The 18,987-nt window shown below is 40.6% G+C and overlaps 2 protein-coding genes across 3 annotated transcripts; both read right to left on the reverse strand.

Annotated features, from left to right (window-relative positions):
* Positions 1-6,046: 6,046 nt before the first annotated feature.
* On the reverse strand, positions 6,047-9,796 carry LOC147867549 (pentatricopeptide repeat-containing protein At2g33680-like). The gene has a single exon (XM_087315336.1). The coding sequence runs from the start codon at positions 9,665-9,667 to the stop codon at positions 7,271-7,273; it is 2,397 nt and encodes a 798-aa protein (XP_087171462.1). The 5' UTR covers positions 9,668-9,796; the 3' UTR covers positions 6,047-7,270.
* Positions 9,797-14,554: 4,758 nt separating this feature from the next.
* Positions 14,555-17,344, reverse strand: LOC147867550 (uncharacterized). 2 transcript variants are annotated; one of them, XM_087315338.1, is made up of 2 exons: positions 16,271-17,344; positions 14,555-16,142 (listed from the first exon to the last, which is right to left on the reverse strand). In XM_087315338.1, the coding sequence occupies exons 1-2, from the start codon at positions 17,280-17,282 to the stop codon at positions 14,929-14,931; spliced, it is 2,226 nt and encodes a 741-aa protein (XP_087171464.1). In that variant the 5' UTR covers positions 17,283-17,344; the 3' UTR covers positions 14,555-14,928. The 2 variants fall into 2 exon arrangements, with proteins under 2 accessions (XP_087171464.1, XP_087171465.1); XM_087315339.1 differs by having other exon boundaries at positions 14,555-16,139; positions 16,271-17,343.
* Between the last annotated feature and the right edge of the window lie 1,643 nt (positions 17,345-18,987).

Raw genomic sequence — 18,987 nt, forward strand, 5'->3', positions numbered from 1 at the left:
AACTCTAAATTTATGAATATTGGATTCTAGCCCTAAATGGTTATATGTTAACCCTAATCAAAATTGTATGTTGTCACAAAATACCTAAAAGGCCTTGGAAACATGTTCCCCACTATTCTTACAATGAAGACGCTTCAATTGTCATGAATACATAAGCATCATTGCTTCACTTGGGCTTGAACCCAATACCTTGTAATACATAATCAAGAACCTAACCATTAAGATAGCATATGATTATATAAAATAATAAAAGCTTCTTCTTATAATAGATTGATTATTGTAAATGTTCTGGAACATATCCTAGAACATCTTAGAATATTCTAGGTCTAGAACATTATAGAAATCACTAGGCTATTCTATAGGAGCCTATAAATATGGACATACAATTCTTCTCAAACCAATTCGAATCAACACTAGACATTGACACATCAATCTAGTATTCTTGTTCGATTCCATCTTGTCTCGTTCTTCATCTTTGTCTTCATTCTCTAATGTCATTCCTAGCTTCTTTAAGTTCCTCGTTGCCTTGTCATCCGTGCGGTTGGTGTGTCCGTGACAGTTTGAAACTGTTGTTGCTTGTAGCTTTGATGGTCCTAGTTGGCAACAACTTCACTCTGATGATTTCGCTAAGGATGTCTCAGCCCACATTAGTCCAAGACATGCATCTTGCTCCATGTTGCAAGATTCATCTCAACATTATCAGGAATTCAAAGGCAAGATGGCTTACTCTTTTACAAGAATCTCCTTTACGTCCTGATGGATCACCCAACCTTCAAGTATTACATCATTGTCATGATGCCCCTATGGCTGGACATGTTGATATTGCCAAGACCATGGAGTTGATGAAGCGCTCGTTTTGGTGGCCTCATTTGCAAAAATTTGTCGAAGATTATGTTCGTACATGTGACACCTGTTGTCGAGCCAAAATACCCAAGCATCATCCTTATGGCTTGTTACAACCATTACCGCCTCCAACCAAGCCATGATAGTCTATTTCTATGGATTTCATTGCGGATCTGCCACCTTCAGAAGGATTTGATACCATTTTAACAATAGTGGATTGGTTTACCAAGATGGCACATTTTTTACCATGTGTAAAGAGTATCAATACTCAGGAAACCGTAGATATCGTTATGCGTGAAGTATTTTGCCATCATGGTCTTCCAAACGATATAATTACTGATCGTGGTCCTCAATTTATCTCTCACTTTTGGAAGCACCTATGGACAAGCCTCAAAATCTCCTACAAACTCTCTTCGTCTTATCATCCACAAACCGACAAACAAACAGAGCGCACAAATCAAACGCTCGGGCAATATCTTCGATGCTTCATTAGTTATCAACAAGATGATTGGAGCAATATTCTACATCTTGCTGAGTTTGCATACAATAACACGATACACTCTTCTACCAAGGTTACACCTTTCTTTGCCTACACCGGTAACCATCCTCGATGGTGTATCTTGGATCTTCCCAAGGTCACACGAAACCCTAGTGCTGAGCATCATCATCATCGACTACATCGAATCCAATTAGCGTTATCTTCACATCTTCAGACAGCTCAAGCACAACATAAGACCAACGCCAATCGCCATTGTCTTAAGTCTCCTTTTAAGGTTGGTGACCAAGTATGGTTGCTTCGTTGTCACATCAAGACTGCTCGGCCATGTGAGAAGCTCGATTATCAACGCTTAGGTCCTTTTCTCACCACTGCGCGTATTAACGATGCCACCTTTCGTCTTAATATTCCATCACACATGCGACTTCACCCAATCTTTCATAGCTCTCTTTTGGAACCTTATCGCACCTCTTCTATTCCTAATCGTGTTGTGCCACCTCCGCCCTCAATCCAACTTGTTGACGGCCCTGAATACGAGGTAGTTGTTATTCTTGATTCGAAGATTGTGCAGAATAAGCTCTATTATCTGGTTGATTGGGTTGGCTAACCTCCAAGTGATCGCACTTGGGAACCCGTCAATAATGTTTCTAATGCTCAAGCTCTTGTCAAAGACTTCCATCGCCGTTATCCAAACAAAATGGGCCCTACATTGTTAACGAAGACTTCCACTCGTCGTTCTCAAAGGGGGGATAATGTCATGAATACATAAGCATCATGGCTTCATTTGGGCTTGAACCCAAGACCTAACCATTAGGATAGCATATGATTATATAAAATAATAAAAGTTGCTTCTTATAATAGATTGATTATTGTAAATTTTCTAGAACATTCTAGAATATCCTAGAACATCTTAGAATATTCTAGGTCTAGAACATTCTAGAACATTATAAAAATCACTAGGCTATTCTATAGGAACCTATAAATATGGACATACAATTCTTCTCAAACCAATTCAAATCAACACCAGACATTGACACATCAATCTAGTATTATTGTTCAATTCCATCTTGTCTCGTTCTTCATCTTTGTCTTCATTCTCTAATGTCATTCCTAGCTTCTTTAAGTTCCTCGTTGCCTTGTCATTCGTGCTTCGTCCGAGTTAGCGGTTGGTGTGTCCGTGACATCAGTTACTTACGAATCTTATTCTAAATCAATGCCAATAATTTTTTTAAATTGCCAGCACTTTGTCCTTGCAATGAATAGGGTAAGGTAAACCCATACCTTCCATGTAGCATCATCAACAAAAGAAACAAAATATTTCTTCCGCCCTAAAGATAATTTTGTCATCTAGCATACATCTAAATGTACTAACTCTAGAGTAGAAGATTCTACCAAAAGAAACCTTTTAAGAGATGTTTAAGCATGTTTACCATAAACATATTGATCACAATGTTAAAAATCAACATAACAAATGCAAGGAAAGTAACCCAAATGAGAAAGCACTTTCATTCCAATTTTACTCATGTGTCCCAACCGGCCATGCACAAGGAAATGCTTACTTGCTCAATTATGGCCACAACATGGTCACTAACACTAGATGCATGGAGGGGATACAAAGTATCACTTTTACAACCCCTAGGAATTATGTTAATCAAGCTCTTCTTGATTTGAGGTACATGTCAAAATGATGAAGTGTGAAGACAAAACCAATTTCAATTGCAACATCACAAATGCCAATACCCACAATGTCCCATGCATAGTTTTCCCAAGATGGACAACATCATGTCAACCTCTTCTATAGTCAGAAAACCACCCAGGATGAGGGGTAACAGGAAACTAGCAATTGAATCGAGAATCCAAGTGTACATTTCACCATTCATATCTTCAAGTAAAGCATGTGCGTTATAGCATGAAGAAACAAAGAGAATGTAATTCCTAATATAGTCATCACGAGTGACTACATTTAGCTCTTAAAAATTAAAAGCACGAAGAGACAAAGAGAATGTAATTCCTAATATAGCCATCATGAGTGACTACATTTAGCTCTTAAAATTTAAACACTGCTCTTCCTAGGTTGAGTATCTTTCATCTCTTCTTTATTATTGTTGAGAGATCAAGCTCAACTTAGTTTAGTTAGTTAGTCAACCATGTAACTTCGTAGTTACCTAGATAGAATCTAGTTAGAAGTGTTGACTATAACGCCTTAAATAGGACCTTGTACTTAAGTGGGATATTCTAGATTCTCTACTCCTAAGTACATTTAATATAGGACTTACACCTTAGTACCAATATTCTACTCACACATGTGCACCTTTGCACATGAGATGTATATATACCTCATTGTGGGTATTTTTGTATTCGATGATGATGATAATGCTAATTTAATATAGAGTTAATTATCCTCCATCTTCTGTTGTTCATAAGTGTTAACTTCATCTCTCTCTCTTCCTCTCACACACATATCACATAATCTTCTGCGCTTAATTTAATCACATAATTAGGTACTAATTAACCCTTTCTTAATTACTTACCTAATTCTTGACAATTATCATTCCTATTCTTGCCATTTCCTTTCCTTTCTCTTTCTTCCATTTGTAGCAATCATGTTTAAAGTGACCCTTCTTGCCACTATGATCATGACATTCTACACCTTTACCACATGATTTATTATGGCCTTTGCTATCTAATTTTTCTCTTTGTTTTGACCTCTCCTTGGTATGCAAAGCAATGGGGAACTTACTAGATGCATTGTTCAACCGATTCATCTCTTTCTATGAGTGGAGAACTCTCTACATCAACATACAAAAGCATAGCATTTGAATTGCTCATGGCAATCCTCAAGAAGCAAATGCATGCCCAAGCCCCCTAAAGTCTTGTAATTATGTAAGGGATTTGGTTGCAAAGAACCTATGTGAGCAAAACATGATGAAATGCAACATGTTACATATGTTGTTGACGTCTAGCTACTAATGCATGACACACTGAGTATCGCTTGCATTGAAAACATGATTTGTCGCATTGACTACCACACTATTGAAAAACTGCCTATCACACTAACTGTCACCGACACTAAAACATTGATTGTAGTCTACTCTTAAATTGTGAGCTATTATGTTGAATCCATATACTCTAATACCAGTTTGAAGAGCATATCATGGCGTTGCTTAACTGCACACACGCGCACAAGGGTAGAAGCAAGAGGCAAAGATAGAGAAATGCACAATCTTTTCTTTTTTTGGGTGTCTACCTTTTATATATATTATATATGCAGGTTAAAGTGTCGTAAGAGTGTGTTCACACCTGTGCACTAATAAAAGGCACAATGGCCCTTTATTCCCAACAACTTGAAGGGAGAGAAAAATAAAGGGTGTCACACATAGAAAGACAATTTTAAAAACATAATATACTTGGAAAAGACGAAAACATAAGTGGGACCGTGGAGGTAGTCTTGTCCGATGACACGCTTAGGGCAATGAAGAATATTGTCATGTTGAACCTTCCTTGGACTAGGTTCTGATCAACTTTGTCACAATGTACACCGCCATCAATGAGTACTAGTAAAGTAATATAGTACATGAGGTCAAAGTGAAGTCAAAATATGATATAGTGAATATGAAGTTAAGAATGTGTGTAGTTGTTACCTTGCCAAAGAACTATTGGCGAAGGATTAAAAAAGTCGTTGATTCGAGTTGATGGGACATGAAAAGAATTGGATGCACCTTCAGAGACAAAATGCAAGAGAAGTTATGAGTTGGTGGGGTGGGTTCCTTTTTCATGGATTAGAGTTTAAGTTCAAGGAAATGCTCAAGAGGGCCATAACAAGAAATTTCCCTCCTACACCGTTGATCTCTACTCAAGGAAAAACGAATCCCACTTCTATAGCCACATTATGAACGCGATGAACAATATATTACTAAAGTTTTTCGGATGATATTCACATCAAAGGATTCCTTAAAGATGAGAAAAATGAGACCTTTGCAGAGGATGAGTGCAATCGTGTTGTGGCCGATCATGTTGCCAAATGCAACAATGTGTTATAAAAGCTAGAAAATATGCATTAACATTCTCTGGTAAAAAATCAGCATGCGAGCGATCATAGGTTTTTGGTAGAGGCATTTAGGTTGTCACATGTACCTCTTTGTAGAACCGTATCAAAGAAGAATGCATGTCACACACAAAAGTTAGGTGGTTCCTAGGTGCATTTGCAATCTCACATTTGAATTCGACATTACACCCATGTTGTTGAGCCACTATATGGGTTACTTAAGAATGGAAGAAAATTTAGATGGGGGCAAGACCACACTAGAGCTATTCAAAGACTAAAATGACTAATACTTGGTGGCCTTTATCTGTGATGGGTCTCCCATCTTTGTAATTATGTATACTAGCCCAAGAGGAAATTGGTTGAGTCGTCAATTAAGATTGTATTGACAAAATCCCCCATTGTGTTGCCTACATTCTTTCGTATTTTACCTCATTGAACACATCTTCATCCTCTTGTTGATTAACTATGTACAACTCGCTTCAACATGTTTGCCTTATATAGGTCCCTAGTCCATCTTCACGTGAGAGAGACAATGAGATAGTAAATAAATTGTCCACAATTGTGGAAGATACACAACAAGAATAGAAAGACATTGCATAGGAAAGTATATTTTGGAGTAAGAAGGAGAGATTGTGTGGACTATACATTAATCCAATTACATCTATGTAAGAACTGAGATTGTTCAATTATACATTTTTGTTAGCAAAATCAGCTTTAATTGCCCTTCTGTAGATATATACATCCATTAATGGGGGATCAAACAATTTTGCAGCATATTCACAAATGGATACATCAATATTAGACCACTTTTTGAGCTGAAGAATATAATCGGAACTTCTCATCCATGATGCAACATCCAACATCATGGTCAAGAATCACGATAACCAAATCTATTCCAAAAATAATCTCAAAAGATCCAACACCATGCTTACATCACATATATTCTAGATCAATGTCTTCTTTCTTTCACTACAACCATCCATCAATGTCCATCAACACTTTCATACTTGCTGTGATTGTTCAATTATACATATTTGTTAACAGAATCAGCTTTAATTGCCCTTCTGCAGATATATACATACATCCATTAATGAGGGATCAAACAAATTTGCAGCGTATTCACAAATGGAAACATCAATATTAGACCACTTTTTGAACTGAAGAATATAATCCAAACTTCTCATCCATGATGCAACATCCAGCATCATGATCAAGTGTCACGATGGCCAAGTCGATTCCAAACATTATCTCAAAAGATCCAACACCATGCTTACATCGCATAAATTCTAGATTGGTATCTTCTTTCTTTCACTACAACTATCCATCAATGTCCATTGACACTTTCATACTTGCAAAGATTGTCCAATTATACATTTTTATTAACAAAATCAGCTTTAAATGCCCTTCCGTAGATATATACATCCATTAATGAGGGATCAAACAATTTCGCAGCATATTCACAAATGGATACATCAATATCAGACCACCTTTTGAACTGAAGAATATAATCCAAACTTCTCATCCATGATGCAACATCCTACATCATGATCAAGACTCACAATGGCCAAATCTATTCCCAAAATACTCCCAAAAGATCCAACACCATGCTTACATCACATATATTCTAGATTGATGTCTTCTTTCTTTCACTACAACCATCCATCAATGTCCATGGACATTTTCCTACTTGCTATCATTTTCATGTGTTACAAATAATTCGTTTCGGAATTTTGTGGCCTGAGGCTTACATCATCTATATTGCAATATGCATTACATTATGAAAATCATAACTACGTATGCTTTGATGATTTTTCTGGTCATGTAATGTACTCTTTTTTCAAATCAGCCCATAATTTCAGAGATTGGTGGCAGCATATATTTCGCTTTTAACCACAAAGACTCACCCTACTTTCCATGCTTTGGGCATTCTCCCTAAGTATTTCTATTTGATGCACATCCTCGTGCATGCAATCAAAACCATAGAAATTGGACATAACTCCATATCCAGATGCGCAATGGCTGCCTAATTTGTTCATCGAATCAAAGCACTGCTTTCCAAGTGCCACATCACCAAATGATTTACATCGACTCAACAGAGATGTCCACATAATGAGATTCATTTCAAATGGGCATGTCATCGCAAGACAAATTACCTCTTTAAGGCATCCTACACGCCCGAGAAGCTCCATTACACAAGCGTAATGGTTGAGATAGGGCATATTATCATTATTGTCAGTCCACATCGATCTGAAGTGTGAACATCCTTCAGACACAAGGCCAAGATGATTGCATACTGAAAGAATACTAACATAAGTCGCATCGTTAGGTTTCAACCCTTCCTTTTGCATGCGCTCAAACTCTTTCAATGCCAACTCATAGTTGCTATGGTGTGAACACCCCCCAATCATTGCATTCCATGTGGTCACAGTTCTTGTAGGTATTTTATCAAATGCACTAGAAGCATCATTAAGGCTACCACATTTTGCATACATGTCAATTAGGCTGTTCCCAATTGAAACATCAGATTCACATCCCCTCTCCACAACTTGGGCATGCACTAAAATACCTTGATGTAATGCTGATAGGATCGAGCACGCTTTTATAGCCGAGAGAAAAGCGACAATATCAGGTTCCACTTGCATGTTGCCAAAAAGATGCAATGCTTGTTGACCATACCCATGTTCCACATATCCGGAAATCATCACACTCCATGATACCACATCCCTGTTAGTTAGTCTATCAAATAGGCCATGGGCATTCTCTAAGCTCCCATGCTTTGCATACATCGAGAGTAGAGCATTTCCAATTATCTCATTTGTCTCATAGCTATTTGATATAACATGAGTGTACAATAGCTCACCTTGCGACAATTGGCTAATGTTAACACATGCTTTTGCAACAGTAGCATATGTAATATCGTTGGGTTTTATGTTTCCTTCTTGCATGCATTGGAAAAGATGAAGGGCTGTCTCTGCTTGGCCAATCTCTAAAAACCCGCCTATAAATGTATTCCACGGTGCAATACATTTTCTTGGCAAGGATTCAAACACCTTACAAGCATCCATTGGGCTAGAACACTTGAAATACATGTCAATGATGATGCTTCCCAACAAATCTTCTAGCTCAAGCTTCCTATGAAGGATGATGATATGAACACATTTGGCTTCATGTAGCATTTCCTGACCCCGACAAGACTGAAGAACTCCAACAAATGTAGGAGAGTCTGGCACGACACCTTCATATTGCATTTGTGAGAAAAGCTCGAGAGCTATGTGACCACACCCATATCGAGCGTATGAAGAAAACATTGCACTCCATGTGACCAAGCTCTTGTAAGGCATCTCATGAAACACACTCTCTACATCTTCCAAGCTTCCACACCTTGTATACATATCGATAAGACTATTCACAATGGCTAATTCAAATTCAAATCTGGAAGTTGCAATAATGAGAAAATGAACACATCGGCCATAGTTCAAAAAACATTCATTACAGCATGCTTTCAACAGGCCTAGGAATGTCACCACATTAGGGTTTGGGCCTTTTCTCAACATAAGTTGGAAAAGATGAATAGTTTCATCACTCTCACCGAAATGAGCATAGCCTGTTATCATTGAGCTCCAAGCAACTATACTTGGATTCAGCAACATGTCAAAAATGTTCCTTGCATCAAGGAGACAACCACATTTGACAAACATGTCAATAAGGGTATTACATAGAAAGGCATCTGTGTTCAAACCTCGCTCAACCATATGAGAGTATACTACATTACCATGGTCTACGGAGTTGTTCGGGTGAGCCAAACATGCTTGAAGCACAACATTGAAAGTGTAGGCATTTGGATCAATACCAACTTCTTGCATTTGGACATAAAGACCAAGAGCGTGCGTAGGGCAATTACACACGAGATGCGCTGAAATGGCGGCTGTCCAGGTGAAAGCATCACGGCTCGGCAACCGATGAAATGTCCGGTCGGCTTCCGATAAACTCCCACAAGACGCGAACATGTGAACCAAATGGCATCCCAAGAACGCATCATTTTCAAGACCATTCCTCAAGATAAGGGAGTTCACGTGCCTACCCGCCTTTAGGTCACGTGCGGTTTTGCATGATTTCAAAAGGCAGTAGAAGGTGGAGACGGGTATTGTGGAGACCTTTCTCTCCACCACAAGCTCATCAAGGGCATGTATGGCATCGTGAAGGAAGCCATGGTTGCACAGCTTTTTCACATGGCTTAAGAGGAGCCCATCAGCTGCTGCATTTGATATGCTGGCATAGCTCATGGGAGAGCTACATACATCCTAATGTAAACCCATATGTAGATTCTCTGTGCCTCTGTTTTCTTGCTGGTTTTTGGCTCCACTAAAGACTAATTTAACTGCCCACACACATAATCAACACTAAATTCACTCTCTGTATGCACCACAATATATATGTATAATGTATGTATATAGTACATATATACATTGGGGCCCAAAAACAAAAGGAAATCTTGATATTTACCGGAATACCCCTCGGGTTCTTGTTCATGCTCCACGTGAGATAGATATGAGGGGCGCCCGGATGCTCTCTCGTAACTCCTTTTTCCAATTGTTTTAGCTTTCGCTTCCGAAAAAGGGTCCTTTTTCCTTTTTCCCTCAGTATCGAGGGGTATCACGATTTAAATATCTGTAATGTTTTAGGTTGTTTTCTTCTTTACCATGAAGAAAATCTTGAAATGGAACCTATTCATTTGAGTATGGGGAAGAGGGAAACATGTACAGTAATATGCTAATGTAACCTATAAACCCTTAACTTCCAGACAATTACTGAAAATGCACCTAGAAGTTAGGGATCGGCAACGGCTCGGCTCAAGCCTAAATCGTTTGGCTTAGCCGGCTTAGTGGCTCAGCTCGGCTCGGTTTAGGCTTGAACTTGCCTTAACAGTTTGAGCTCAGCTCGGCTTGGCTTGAGCCTCGCCAAACTGGCTCAAGCCGGCTAAGCCGTTTAGAAACTTTAGAGAGAGAGTGAGAGAGGGAGAGAGAGAAAGAGAGAGAGAGAGAGAGAGAGAGAGAGAGAGAAAGAGAGAAAGAAAGATATATTAACGTCTTCTAAGGCCAAATTTGGCCCATGAGACAAATGGTTTACAAAAAATGGGATATTTACCATTTATCGAAAGTAAAAAAATCAAAATAAGATAAAAAATAGTTCTAAAAAAAAACATGTTCTACAATGAAAAGATGTTATACTAGGCCTAATTTCATTTCCATCCAAGTCTCTCGAAGAGAAGCAGGAGGTCAAAGGGTTGCGATGTGGATGTGGCCCGTGGTTCCAATGTAAAAGGTACCCCAACCATAGCTTCTAGTCGACGTAGCTCACGTTCCCTTATCTTCTTAATCTTTTCTACTCCACGTCGACTTGTTTTGAAACCCAACATCCGAGGGCGTTTGGTTGTTCTTTGTATTTCTGCTTCCTCAAGGGAGAGGCCGAGCGGCGTAAGTGTATCCACATTCATCGTCTCCCCTTGTTCCTAAAAAATTACAATAGTTACATGTTGATGAATAGTAAAAGGGTTGTGATTAACACTTTGTAATTTATTCTCCCTATGTTGTTTTAGTTCTAAGATATGCCTACCTAGTCTTTTTACACTCGGGGTATCTAATAGTTTGGAGAGGGTGGGAGAGGGTCCTAATATGTCTTGGTATTCCGCCCGTATCTCGGCATAAATTGGGCACTTGCATGTGAAGTGATACTCATCCTCTATCTCTATGTGGCATAACCTACATAGCCTTTCCTCTCTAGGGACTCTATTAGCACGACCATTCTCAATATCAAGTTCGTGAGATGATATCCTAAGTTGTCCAATGGCCACCCTTAGTGCATTTGATAAGAATGTATCTAGATATCTTGGTCGTGTAATAAAACCTAACTTAGAGAAATGCAAGAAGTGTTCCTTATAGTACAAAATTTTAGATGGGAGTGGCTCTCGTGGGGTGATCCATTTACATCGAGTGTAAATTTGCCATATTTCTTGGCGTATCACTTTATTACGGTCTTCATGAGAGATTAGAGTTTGATCAGTCCCATGGTTGTACTTAAGGGGAGGTAGGTTATTAATGTATATGCCGTTTGCAAGTAACCAACTCACCACAATGCTATACCAAGAGCTAATGTCTCTAGATGCATGTAGAGATTGGGATGCATCAAAGGCTCGACAGGATATCCTATCTTGTGGTTGACTATGTATCCGATGAATAAAAACTACCATTTGAAAGAGTGCTTCTACTAACATCAGGGGTAGACTAAACTCTGCTCTAATAATGTCATGCGGTACTATCGATTTGTTTCGAAGTTGACGTGATAACATCGTCACCAAAGGTCTCTCTAATTGTGTCCACATGAAGGATGGTAGACATGGAGCCCATATTACTGATGCATACATGAGGGAAGGGGTCACTAATGAGTCGAAGAGCCATCCCTTAGTTTGTGGCTCTTGAAAGTATGCTTGGTGGCATTGTCTCTCTAAGAGTGAGAGGGATGCATACCCTCTCGTTAGTCTATCTTTGGCTACCTGGGTCATCAAGAATTTACCTGAGCGAGCACTAAAAATGACTCCCAAGTATACATATGATCCCACTACCTCAACTAGTTTATGAGAGAGGGTTAGGTGACATTTACTCCTAACTTGGGACGATGTATGAAAGATAAGGACTTTAGTTTTCGTTAGATTCACCACCAGTCCTCGTTGTGTACAAAAGTTATCTAGGGCATTAAGATGCTTTTGTTGGTCGTGTTCCGATTCCGAGAGCAAGACAATGTCGTCTGCGTAGAGTAAGAGACTAACTTGCGTATCCCCAATAACTACTCCCTTGCCTCCCTTTCGAGCAATAAAATCAGTGATCTCATCAATGTAGATCCCAAAAAGAGTCGATGACAAGGGGCAACCCTGTTTTACACCAATGGTGCTAGTGAAACAATCGGATAAGCCACCTGAGCATCGTACACACCTAGAGACTTGCTCATATAAGGCATAAATGGCCCAGATCATGTCATTTGGTATCTCCAAGCTCTTAAGTCTATCAAACAACCTCTCCCTAGGAACCGTGTCAAAGGCTTTGCGGAAGTCTACAAAGCAACAATATAGTTTCTTCTTACGAGCCTTCGTCTGGTCAATTAAGCACCTAAGTGTGAAGATATGGTCAATAGTGGAGAAGGCTCGTCTAAAGCCAGCCTGCTCAGGTGCATGAAGACTTAACGTTTCCATATAATTGTTGAGCTCCACTTCCATTACTGCACCATATAGTTTAGCGAGCGTATGACCTATCATAATGGTCCTATATGTATTTGGGTCCATTGGGTCCCCTCCTTTATGTATAGGGGCCACTGTGTTCATGTCCCATTGTGGTGGAAAACCCTTGACGAGGGCACGGTTGAAGATTAGAGTGAGAAGGGGGGCTAGGCACTCTTGAGCATATATGATGTGCTCGGCTCACAATCCTGTGTGGTCCATGGATTTCCTATGTTGTAACTTTTTTATGACCTTCGTGACCCTAGAGGTCGTGAAAAGTGTCCTCATGGTAGGTCGAGGTGTGGAAGGCATTGGAATGGGTGGTTGGTTCGGGACATGGTAGAGTCTCTCGATGTATGTGTGCCAAATATTGGGATCCTCGTTGGGTGTTTGTGGTCTCGGTTCCCGTAGTCTCTTCCATGCAAGGGTGTAGTCCCTACACATGAACATATGGTAGAGTTCCCAATATTGAGATGTTTCCCAAGCTCGTCTTTTACGCTGTGTCATCTTGCGCATCTCTTTGCGAGCCTATACTGAGGAAATAGTACCACTAAGTCGCGACACCTTAAGTTGTCTATACAACTCTCTACAATCCTCATCATACCACTTGTTCTGTGGCATAGACCCTATTCTACTATGATTGGAACCTTTCGTGCATGGGAAGCTACTAGTTGATGCTGAGTGAAGGATGTGTGTGAGTTCTGTAGTGAGGTTCTCTAAAGGCAAGGAAGAATCAAAAGAGGAGAGATGGGCTTGTACATGTCGAGAGAGAGAGAGAGAGAAAGGTTTCCTAACCAGTTTCCAAGTTGTTTACCAAACCGGTTTGTGAACCGGTTCGATTTGGTTCGGTGCAGATTTGAGATCCCCAAAACGGTTTAGGCTTAACCGGTTTGGCTTGGATTAGGCCAAACCAACTAAGCCTAAACCAAACCGTTGCCGATCCCTACTAGAAGTTTTCAACATCACCATGATAAGCTAAACATGTTTAAAAATTTGTGTATTATATCGATGTATGTTGGTAATTTTCGAAAACTTGGGCTATTTCCATAAACATCTACAAATTTAAGGGTTTATATAATGTTACAAAAAGTTGATTTCTATGACTATGTAGGTATTATCATGCCACTCTCTTTGGATTATATTTGAAATCAAATCATTTGTTAGGAACACCTCTTTAGAGAACCAATGTGTGGTATTTTGAAAACTCGGTTTGAAGAATAATGTGTATGGCTATATTCGTGTGGTAATATTTCTCCCTTATCAATCGCACCTTTATATAATTGCTTGCATGATGTTTATAGATCTTGTCAATATTTAGAGCATAATGTTAATAATTCCTTCTCACATCAATTTCTCAAGGCTAGTTTAGCATAAAGTTTGCAAATAAGCAGCAATGCATCATATTGTACTTTTCACATAACATCTCTTGATATACTAGTACTCGAGCTATAGATGAAATACAAAATATAGCTGATTTGTTGAACTTCAACTGTCTCCTTACGTTTAAACTGACAATCATATAATAAATATCAATCATTGAATTTCCAAATGATCCTTTGGTTTCTCTTGCTCATTATGATGGAATGAAAAAAATGTAGTGGGATGACGAGCATTTGATCCATTCATTCAAGTCATTTGTCCACTTTATACCACCAAACTTCAATCATGTCTAGATCATGATGCTACATCAATCATGTGCCATTTTTTTCTCTTGATGGTTGCATGCATGGAAAATAACTAATAGCGTGCTCCTGTTCATTGTTTTGTTGCATACTATTCAGCCATACGATCATAGACAAATATGCTCGTTGGGTGGGATACGAAGAACTTGTTACAAGATAGCTCATGCTAAGAGGAAATGAATGACCATTCTTGCATTGCCTAATGATTTCTCAAACCCCGATTATTCCAATCTTAACATTGCAAGAAGGGCCGTTGATTATTGTCAATTGCAAATGATATCATTGAACATGTTTTCGATGGTATGTGATTGTATACATGGTAACTTACAAACTGTGCTAAGCATGTACTACTTGTCTCTTATACAAAAGTTTCAAAAAATAATTTTTCTTTCATCTTTAAAAAGTTAAAAGAAAAAGATATTGATACTTATCCTATTGTACAATAAGTGATTCCATGGGATTTTCTATGGTGGTGAGGACGGTAAAGGACAAATGTTCTCAAAGAGTTGTTGGGACTTTGTTTGATTGCCCGTCGAATGGGGGAACGATATGGACGAACAGAAGCCATGGAGAGGTATCATTTACATAAAGAGTTTTATTCACGAGAAGTGAGTGTCCTTTCGAGCCCCGAGTTCAAAAACCGATTTCGACTGCCATGGTCATAATGATCATCGAGTTGTCTGCAGAGCCGAGTGAGGACATCTACAACATCACGCATGGATGGCCGGTCGTCCTTCTCGGGCTGGAGACATGTGAATGCGAGCTCGCCCACGGCGCGCATCGTCTTGTCCATGGGCGGATCCATGGGGGGCTCTAACCGAGGGTCGACGAGCTCGTCCCAAGCCTCGCTCGTGATCTTCGTGACCGCCCAACTGGACAAGTTGACGAGGCCTTTCCCACGGCGGACGTCCACGGCCATCTTCCCAGACACGAGCTCCATGAGCACAACCCCGAAGCTGTACACGTCGCTCTTCTCGGTGAGCTGGTAGCACTTGTGGTAGTCGGGGTCGACATAGCCGGGGGTGCCTTGGGGTAGCGTGGACACGTGGGTCACGTCGAGCGGCACGAACCTTGAGAGCCCGAAGTCCCCGAGCTTCACGTGGAACTCCTCGTCCATCAGTATGTTGGCCGTCTTCACGTCCCGGTGGTAGATCGGGGGCGACACCGAGTGGTGGAGATAGCACAGCGCCTCGGCTGTCTCGCGTGCGATCCGTAGCCGGAGCCTCCATGGCATGGCCGGCCGCTTGTCCGGATGCTTGTCCGCATTGTGGAGATGGTCGGCCAGCGAGCCGTTGCCCGCGTACTCGTAGACGAGCATGAATTCCCGCTCCTCATGGCAGCAGAAGCCATGGAGCTTCACGAGGTTGGGGTGATTGAGGTTCGAGAGCATCCTTATCTCGTTGTAGAACTGCTCGATCCGTCGGGAATTGTCATGATAGAGACGCTTGATCGCCACTTTCCGGCCGTCTCTCAGGAAGCCGAGAAAGACGGCCCCGAAGCCACCATCGGCCACCATGGATTCGTCCGCGAAACTGTCCGTAGAATGCATTAGCTCCTCGTACGAGAACTCCTTGCAGCTTGTCGAGGATGGGGAGTATCTGGCCACCAAGGAGAGAGCTCTCCTGGATATCCATTGCTTCTTCTTCCGGGAAGAACTGGAGGCGGTAATCCCGATCTCGGACATCTTCCTTCTCCGGAAGAACCACCATAAGATGAAAGCCACCATGGATAATGTAGCTCCAATGCATGTGGCCACCGCCGCGATGATTAATGCATCTGATTTCTTTGTGTTTGTGATGCTCATTGCTACTACACAATCAATAGAGAGAGGGAGAAAGGCAGACTTAGCTGATTGAATGTCTTTCCATGTAAAATCTCCTCCATATATGTAAGTAAATTTACAATTCAAAATTTCCATACATAGTAGAAGTTTGTACCTAAAGGAGATGCAGGGCAATTGTGGTCTGATGTTCTGTTCCCAGCACAAAAGCATTTGAAGCTGCTGTTGTTGCCATAGCCACACCATCCACCACTGAGCTCACAATCTTGACAGTTCCCTTCCGACCTAAACTCGGAGTGAGACCATGTCAGTTGAATTCTTGTTAAGACATTTATCGGCGGCCTCGCTGGTTGTTCCCCTAATGCCAAGCCATCATTAAGGGCCGTCTGTGTGATATTCACGAAGAAAATACAAGCTGTACACGCGAAGGTTTCTGCTATCAATTGAAGCGTCAGCTCCTTCCATGGCGTGATTTGTATGCAAGCCGCGAAGCTCCCATTGCTGCTCGTGCCATTGTTACAGAAGCTCTGGTAAGACTGGCATAGGGAAGAGTTGGTCCGGGCGACCACTGGCATAGTGCTGCTCGCATCCCATTTGCTACAATTGAATAGCAGGAACACACTGTAAGGTGAGAATCGAAGGGACGAATCATTCGCTAATGCCGTAAGATTGATGGATGTGGGGAGATACACATCAAATACATCTTTGATCTCGATTGGTGCACAAAAAGGAACCAGAGATTGATTTTGTTCTTGACCAATCCATGTGAGGTTAACGAACCCAAAATCTCTGTTAGAAGGTCCTAATTGATCTGGCCGGCCTTGTATAGTTAAGAGACCTGAGGGCTGATCGTATATCTCCATCACTTTGGGCGGCCCGAGCTTTCCACAGCCTATTTCTTTGTATCCACAGTCGAAGTTTTTCCATAGCGGGTAAATTGTTTCACTGTCAGAGCAATTGGATATAAGGAAGGTTTCTGATAGCCCACATGATGAAGGATCGACACCAAATGGATACGTCAAATTCAGGAGATGGCCACAATTGGATGGTGCACAATTCTCGACTTCGGCAGAGTAGATCTTGCTAAAACAACTGATAATGGTGATGATGGCGACGAGATGGAGATGGAGATGGAAGAATTCCAGTAGCATCAGTGCAGAGGTTTCCATAGCCAGATTTCTTTATTTTTTCCCCCTTTTCTTCTTCTTCTTCTTCTTCTTCAATCTTTCTTACTTACTTTTAAGAAGAAGAAACGGGAGATGCACCAAAAAAAAAAACAAAAAAACAAAAAAAAAAAAACCCAAATTTTATCTTATTCTCAGGCGCGCTGAAACCCTAGTGTTTCCATGTTCACCTTCTTCTTCTTCATCATCATCATCATCTTCTTCTTCTTCTTCTTCTTCTTCTTCTTCTTCTTCTTATCGGAACCCTAAAGCTGGTTTTGGAAGAAGCAGGGGAATCCTCCAAAGAAACCCTAACTTCCTCATCCTCTTCTGCTTCCTGCTTCCTGCTTCCTGCTTCTTAGTCCTCCCTGTAATGGCAGCGTTAAGAAAAGTCATGTTTCGGGTCAAAGGGGAGTTGGGATGGACACCTGTGCATTCATCGCCAGAAAAGCTTGACCCTTTGGTGAACAGAAAAACCAGGAAACTAGAAAACCAGAAAACCAGGAAACCAGATGGCTATTCTTCCCCAGAGGAGACATTGCGCATGGCCTGGCCGGGTCGATCGATCGGAAACTCTTTGTCCCGCCCGCCCGCCCGCCCGCTTGCTTTTCTGCCCGGACACGCTCCCGCTATCCCTGACTTCGATCCGTTCCAATCCCCCGGGTACAAGTTCGTCTTCGTGGGGACCTGCAAATCGAGTACACATGCATCGCAGTATACCACACCAATGGAACCGAATCGTGTCGATCGGAAGTGGACACACACTGAATCCTTCACATTGATTGTGTCGGCCCTGGTAAAGCCACTTGATAGACATTTCGAATGACCCGACCCGTCGACGTGGAATCGTATTGTAAGGGGATTAATTGCGACCTGTCGTTTATCTTTGCTTCTAGTTTTGATTAGCTTTTGCCCGTATCAACCACTTACTGCCCACTTTTCGTTTAGATTGAGCCTCTCACCGCACCTTATTTCTTGTTCCCAATTTCGGTCAAACCTATTGAGCAAAGGAAAAGAGATAGAATACAAAACAGTGTTAGTGTCCCATACCACCATATATAGCCTTATGTTATATATACCCCAAGAGACTATGGATGAAATATCAAATTAATAATGGCGTACACATGAAACTTTCAAGATTTGAGGATTAAATATTGTTAAAATCACACTAGATCTTTATGCATACTAAGTTATTCTCCTTCCTCCTGGAAGACACTCAAGATGGATATCACGTGATTAAATTTTTTTATATGTGAAAGGAAAAGACCAATAAAGCTAATGATATATAATGAAACAACAACTTTACACATAACTAAGTTGTACGCTCTAAATAAATGGCACAAGTTTGTTTGTGAATGTGAATAGAAGATAGTCCTAGATGAGTAAAACCTAAAAGGGTATATATTAGTAGCATGGAGACTCTTACAGCACCAATAACTATGGTAGAGTTTAGGATTACTTGTTTGACAAGGGGACCTTTTTGTTTCAAACACCATCATTGTTAATAGCACAACAATTCAATAACACTAGATATAATTGCGGTGTATAATAAAATAGTTTGTTTGCTTCATTGCTTTGTCAGTCTATATTTTTGTTGTTCATACAACAAAGTCTGACATGAACCCTAGGACAAACAATAGTAGTCTTGTTATTGTATTTGCTCGTGGCATAGTAGAGACGCTCAAGTGTCAATACAATTGTCATAATATTC

This window comes from Azolla caroliniana, unplaced genomic scaffold (genome assembly GCF_043228905.1).
Source record: "Azolla caroliniana isolate FFs.n. ecotype wild unplaced genomic scaffold, voAzoCaro1.0.p SCAF_2, whole genome shotgun sequence".
NCBI lineage: Eukaryota > Viridiplantae > Streptophyta > Polypodiopsida > Salviniales > Salviniaceae > Azolla > Azolla caroliniana.